The following is a 7,546-nucleotide window of genomic DNA, read 5'->3' on the forward strand; positions in this document are numbered from 1 at the left end:
GAACTTCTTATTACAGCCTTGTTCATGGACGTTGTCTGTACCAAGGCACCGCTGAAACCCCTGAAAAAAGTTGAAAGATATTTATTAAACAAATTACTTGTCTCTACACCATATGAATGAATAATAAATAGGTCCATGACATTGCAGCTTGTCTAGAAGCCGGCTAGAAGGAAAATATGTAATCTATAAGTGGATAATCGACAGTTAATCGTCTCAGAAACAGGTTATTTCTAAAATTAATATGTGAAGGAGTTATTGCCTTATGTCAGGCCAAAAGTTGGCGGACCCATTAATAGAATCAGTTGCTGTGGGCAAATGGCCCTAGCACATTAAATTCAATCTATTACGTAAAAATAAATATTGGACTGTCTTATATGGAAACCGACTAGAATGGTTAAAGGCAATATGACTTTTGGTGGAAGATTCAAAACATTGTTGAAGATACGTAGCACGGACACCTAGGTGATTAGAAAAATTTCGCATCAAATGTACACATGAAGTAATTGTTGTAAATTATACAATAGAACAGTATCATGTTATGTACTAATGAAAGAATTTTTTTTAAAGATTATAGAGTAAATTCACTAAAACATAGCTTATTAATTTGGCCAATTGAGTATTTGATGAATTCCTAAGAGACTATTTTTGTAAACATGAATGTAGTTCATTTTTTTTCCGCTAACTAATTTAGTATAAGCAATAATCAGGACAATCCACTCTGGAGGATATTTAATGTTTTAATAAGAGAAGTAGTTGTAGCAAAGTATGTTTTCTATCTCCCTCCTCCCATAAATGATGGTTAGTTTATCGTACTACTCCACACTTATTTTACGTTTTTCTTTATATCTGAGCATAGATTTTGTAGTAAAGGCAATATGTCCATTGGCCTTTCTATTGTTAAAAATTTCTCGTCGTACCCGGTTAGAAATTTAACTTCACATTCTATTCGTAGATTTCGGTTGATTTCTTAAAAGCTTACTCGCTCCGTAATCTGCACTTAGCACACTATACAAATTCCAATATTATAAATTAATAACTTATTATAAATCAAACACTTTATTCTATACTTAATCATCATGAGTAAATAATATTAATTATGCATACATTTGTCATACTAAGGATTATTTAGATAGGATTCAAACTTACCACTTCGTAAAATTTTTTTAAAAAATATTGTGTGAAACAATATATTATTTTATTTTATTACAACTGTATTCTAAATCTCTAATTTCTTAGTCATCATTTTTATCGAATACTTAGATGCTTTCAATACCCTAGGAATTTAAACAATATTGAAATTTAAAAAAAAAAATGTCTCAAGTACAAACTTTAAATAGAATGTTATTAGTTTTGATTTTTATTTTAAATTGTGACTAAGTTGATTCGCTATTATAGGTATGGTTCCAAAATAGAAGAGCCAAATGGAGAAAACAAGCTAGGTTACAATTGTTACAAGATGCCTGGAGGATAAGATGTTTAGGTTTGGCCACTCCTCCATTACTTATAGGTAATTTCTATTCTTGCAAAATATGAACTTATCATTCATTTGTCAAACCTAATATACGACATTTTCAATCACTAGGAGGAGGCGCAGGTCAAAGGTTACCTGGAGGTGAACGCGATGAACCAAACGGAGGAGCTATTTTGAAGCTAAGCGGTCCTCCAGCCAACAGCACTACATCCACAACAGCGGAGCCCATTAATTATCGACTCAATATTCCATGGTAATGTTATCAAACTTAAAGTCTTAGTTTACGAAAAGTACTCTTAAGTGTTGTAATTCTTAGAGTGCGTTTTTGTACTCGTTTCGGGCTATACACCTTTAAAAAGTTGACGATTTTCTGAACTGCAATGATCCGAGTACACATTGTTGATATTTTTAGGATTCTCACATTCACTCAAGAAGAAATCCACAATCACTGTTATAATAGAAATATTTATAATAAAAACATTAAATCACAACATATGTAGAAGATCGAAAGAAGACAATGTTGCTCTTTTCAATTTTCTAATTTTCATACTGTTCCAGTCAAAAAGAGTGCGGCGACGTTTTTATTTCATTAAGATTGAGAATTATCAGCTCAAATTGCCCTTAAAAAAAATTAAAAAAACAAGCAAAAACAAAAAAAAAATCATCATTAGTTAAACCAAGAAACCATAAACTCTAAATTTCCTTCTTTACTACCTTGCGTTAAGTTGATTAAAAAAAAAAATCGAAAAAGCATTTCATTTTTTAACATATTTTTTAACGTTTTGGTTTTTGTTTGTTTGTTTGTATTTTGTTTTGTTTTGAGAAGTATATTCTTTGGTTTCAGTTTGCCTCCTCGACCAAACGAAAAACCATCTTCAACAGCTTCACCCTCTTCCACTCCCCTTCATTCAAGCTATTCGGTACAGAGTTTGACAGCAGTTTGTCCGTGCAATGCACCCTCCGTTCCAAGAACTATCGCAGGTTTGTCATTTCTTGTTTTGCAAAAGAAATCATTTTGAAACTAAAAAAAATTAATTAAATAAACAGTTTTACAACTACGTGTCTTATGACTTTTAAACTTTAAAAAACGCTTTAATATTTTAATTAATTTCTCAGATAACAATTGAAATTATCCACTATTTAGATTCTTCAGTAATTAAGGGACATATGTTTCAATCAAGTAGATTAAGAAACTAGTAATTGAAAAAATAATCTATAAAGTAAAAAAATGCTCATTTGTTATAGATCCAGAGAAAGAAGTACCAAGAAGTCCCGCTAGATCTCCACTAAAACCACCATCTCCACTTGAATCGCCAAATCAAGATATTCTGAACGAACCGATTAATTATTCTGAAAACAAATAATTTTAATTTTATAGCTTCAGTATTATCTTTAATTTTAGGTTATTTTCCTTTAGGTTTACACGTGAAAGTACTTGTCAAATCAAATGAATATTGGTAGTTATAAGAAAGAAAAGATAGTCTTTTAGATTATCTGGGACGATAGTTTTATTTATTTTGTTTTCAGAACATTGTTGAACCATCATCATTTAACATTGTTAAAAAATCTTCATCAAAAATTATTAAATTAAATAATGCATACCTCAACTCAATTAGATTTTACCAAAACGGATTAATACTAGATTACTTGTTGTTATAAACCTGCAATAGATGCTTCTTGTGGATCATATTGTTTTAAACATCTAATTTCTGTTTCTAATATCCGAGGTTATTTTTTATTTAAAGTTGATTTAAATATATAATTGCTTCCAGAAAACATTGTATCCAGCAAACGTTTTCCTCAAGTAGAAAAAATAAAATATTTATTTTCAAATAGTACATCTTTTATTAAAAATAATAAGAAGAACAATTAATTTGAAATTTCATGACTATATTCTAAAACAACCTTTTCTTTCAAATATTTTCCTTCATTCATCTTCTTATCTTCATTATTAAAAAAAAAAAAAAATCGCTTGTGCATTTCATGCAAGATTTATTTGTCTATAAAAAAAGAACTGAATTATGATTTTATTTTACAGCACAGATAAAAAAAAAAATTATTAATCCAAGAGCGAATTCCAGTTTTTATTTTTCATTTAAAAATGAAAGATTTCTGTAAATATGATTTTTGGTAGATGTAAAATAAAACAGTTTGTTTTTAATAATTTGTAAATATTAGAATGTATATAATCAAATGACAATGTATAGAGAAATTCATAGTTTCTGTTCTGTAAATAAGATTTTGAATCGAAGCAAAACCTTTTGTGAATTTGTTTACAAAAACTGTTTGCATTCAAAAAAATAAGTGATTTATTCCAGTCCAGATTAAATATGTTCGGTGTGATTACAATTATTCAAAAATCTTACAACCAAAAATTCTTGAAACAGATCAGTATAGTTTATGAGTGGATTAAAACTGAATTTTTTGAAACTTTTACCTATAATACATATTTATGTTATTTATTTTTTAGCAAGTAATATTTGGCTATTAAAAAAAAAAAAAGTTCATATTCTTTGTTGCCCTTGATTAGTTCTGTTCCATCTGAAATTATTATTATTATTCTTATTATTTCATGAAATTATTTTATGTACTTTTGGTTTGAAATAAAGCACTTTCAATATTTTGTAATCATTAAATTTCTGTATTAAAATAAAAAATCTTCCTCACTTATTAATTTATTGTCCATTTTTTGGAAAATTTTAGTAGTCACATTATTAGTTTTTGTTTTTTAAATTAAAAAAATAATTTAACCAATAACATAGAACAAAAAAAAATATTATCAATAATATTATATAAACCTATTTAAGGAAACATTCATGAACCCTTTCTAATTGCTTCACTAAGTGTAAATTAAATAAAGAAAGTGGCCTAGAAAAACTCATGTTATCGTTCGAAAAAAAAATACATTTGCGATAATTCTGGCCTTTTTTTAATGTATTATAATTACCAGAAAAATTAGATTATATAACATGAATGCACTATGTTCGAAAATAAACTTTTCACAAAACTATTGTGTGAAACCCTCGAAATAAATAGCTTTACCAAATTATTTGAGTAAGATTTAGTTAATTTATTTTTTACGAAAAAGCAATGACAATGCTTCTAAAACGATAAAAATTCTTTTGTAATGGTATGTAAAATTAAAAATTTTGTGCGTCATTTTATTTGTTGAAATCTATAAATATTAGATTAAAAATTGGATTAAAGAATATACAGTTGCTTTTACCATTATAATATTGCCCTCATTGATTATTAATACAATTTTTGAAATTATGTATATAACAAAAATTAGATAATTAGAGTATAATAATATAAAAAATTTAAATTCAAGTAAAACATAAATTAATAAATAAAATAAAGAAAGTAAAATAATAATCCATTTTTATTCAAGAATGGCATCAATAAAATTATGAAGAAACATAATGTATAAGCAATGGCTTAATGCTACTTAGTTGTGACTATTCATTTTATTAAATTGGGAATCAAGTTCTCAGTTCTTGGCAGTTTCAGTTTTAATCTAAGTTTATTATAATTTTCTAAATAATTTAATGGTGTCTCTTCGTAATAACCTATTTCTCTTATCTAAACATAAAATTCTCATTAATCAAAGGCTGTAATTTAACTAAATGTTTTTTGTAAAAGTACTGCGAAATAATGTACCGATTTTATTTTTAATGCATTTAGGCATTTGAACTTAATGAACTAAATGGGAAATGTAAATTAATAAAATAAGCAATAGCAGGAATTACAAAGATGTATCAGAAGAGCCCCACAGGGGGAAGTGGACTAGCCATTTCCTCAGGGATTTTGGCATTCCTGCAGGTATCCCAGCCTAACAACATGAACAACAATCATTCAGAAAGCCCGTTTACTCACACAATTCACACAGAGTTTCTTATGGTCAAAGGGTCTTCAGAAATATTTAATTTAAAGTATTTGGGTTTAGTAAATCCACAGGTTAATTCTGCTAGGCTTTAGAAGCGAAGGGCTTCCTCTCTATTCACTACTCATCAATTAAGTGTACCTAAAGGTGCCAATTTTACTGGGTATCTGGTACTATTTTTTCAAATGAATAGAACCAGCTTTAATAACTTAAGCTCTATTGTCAGAATGTTCCACTGAAAGAATAATCACAAATTGTATCCCACTATTGCTAAGCCTAAGAGGATCATTCTGCTAATGGATGGTATTTAAACAAATGTTTATCAGTTATTTAATACACACATTTTTAAACAATGTGGTACAACTCAAATAAAGTTTTATATTTGTCAAATATGCAGACAATATATAAAAAAAAAAACTACATTAAATAAAAGGATTAAATGAATAATAAATTTATTTACAATATTTTTTTTTCATATGTAGACAAAAATAAAAATCAATAAAGTAAAATTGAGGTTAAAAGCTTTCGAAGGTAAAGAGATAATTTTAGAAACTTGTTAATAATGAATCTAGCGTTCCACCTCATTACTTTAATTAAGGGCATCATATTAAGTTAAATATAAAATCCTCCAGTGTATTGACTTTTCTTAAGGTATCGGGGTGCTTGCTTTAGTCTTTCTAAACAATTTTTAAGACCTGAAAAGAAATTTAGAAAATTGAAAGAAGACAAAAAATATTTAATTTTTTGCAATAATTGCAAGATAGAAAAATTAGAAGCATTGTTATCTAAGACTGGGATTTTCCTTGCATTAGCAGAAGTGCTATGTGAGACCTTCTTGTTGCACCTCACTGAAGGACCCTATGATGTCATTGTGCAGTCATATTAGAGAAAACTGATTTTATTAAAGAAGAAAAGTCAGAAGTATTTCAAAGAAATAGTGACTTAGACGGAGATATACGAATGTATAGAAGTCCTTGAAGCACGAGATGTTTCTGTAGTACAGGGCAACCCTGGTGATTTGCAGCGTGGCTGCCACTACAGTTCCCACAAATTGAGAACTACCTGGAGATGGGACAGTTTACAGTAAAATGAGTACCAGCATAAATCAAACAGGAGTACGATAAATTGTTTTTTGCAGTGTGACAAAAAAGGACTGAAATAACTCTGAACATTCTCCAGAAATTTTTTATAAGCTCCCAGCTTGAGTTTTTATTATTATTTATTTCATTAATATTTACTGAATTGTTAAATGTGACTATGAACACTGGATACTTCAAAAAAAAGAAAAAAGTACGTTCAATAAATTAAAGAAAAGTAAGATTTGTTCTCAAACAAAATTTTGTTAACAAATTTAAACCAGCTTGGCAAATGAACGAATATTTAACTTCAATAATATATGTTTTTAAGGTAACTTTTTTTTTCACTTTATAAGCCATATTTACAACTACAACAAATGTCGCATCAAGTAAATTTGATCATACTGGTTCAGTTCACTTTCATGGTTTAAAGAAAATAAAATTTTTTTGCTTCTAGCTAACAAAGACCAATAGCTGAGTAGTAAATAATAATATAGATTATATTCTGATTATAATGTAATTAATTATTATTTAATATAGCGACAATCTAATTAATTCTATGATACAATTGTTTTTTAACGTTTTACAATAAAATGTCCGCACTAAACATATCCAAGTTAATTTCGTTGAATAATCGCATCATCCGAAATATAAGGAAATGATTAAACTTACATTAATAACGGAACGGAAAGGAATTTCTTATAGAATCAGAAGGGATAATTAAAGTGATTAGAGTTAGACACCAGGCGTATCTATTTGAAAATGGAGAAGTTTGCAGTGCAGAGTTCATAATAAACTTTACAGACAGAAGTTGAGATACAGCTGAAGTTCTGAATTAATAAGAAAAATTTGTATTAATTAATAAAATAATTAATAAACATATATTAATAAGTCCTCAATGTATTAAAAACTTTGATAACAATGAAAAAAATTGGGATTGTTTCTAAGTATTAATTGATTATAAATTGAAGGTTTTTTAATTGAAGCAGTCGAAGCCTCGATATCCTGAAACCAAATAAAAGGAGAAGATAACGAAAAAAAGCCAGAACTAGTTGTAAATAAATACGGCATAAAACAGTGTGAGTTCGCCACTATACAACACACAATTCTACTCCC

The 7,546-nt window shown here is 28.0% G+C and overlaps 1 protein-coding gene across 2 annotated transcripts in view; it reads left to right on the plus strand.

Annotated features, from left to right (window-relative positions):
• LOC141461698 (uncharacterized) overlaps nt 1-6,523 on the plus strand; it is a 48,729-nt gene extending 42,206 nt beyond the window's left edge. For both annotated transcript variants that reach the window (XM_074142952.1, XM_074142944.1), the window contains 4 exons: nt 1,396-1,507; nt 1,583-1,724; nt 2,316-2,452; nt 2,717-6,523. In XM_074142952.1, the coding sequence (XP_073999053.1) occupies nt 1,396-1,507; nt 1,583-1,724; nt 2,316-2,452; nt 2,717-2,835 (510 nt within the window). In that variant the 3' untranslated portion in view covers nt 2,836-6,523. The remainder of the gene's footprint in view (nt 1-1,395; nt 1,508-1,582; nt 1,725-2,315; nt 2,453-2,716) is intronic.
• The last annotated feature ends 1,023 nt before the right edge of the window (nt 6,524-7,546 follow it).

Source organism: Rhodnius prolixus, unplaced genomic scaffold, assembly GCF_049639745.1.
Source record: "Rhodnius prolixus isolate KJV_2025 unplaced genomic scaffold, Rpr scaffold_1, whole genome shotgun sequence".
NCBI classification, from domain to species: domain Eukaryota; kingdom Metazoa; phylum Arthropoda; class Insecta; order Hemiptera; family Reduviidae; genus Rhodnius; species Rhodnius prolixus.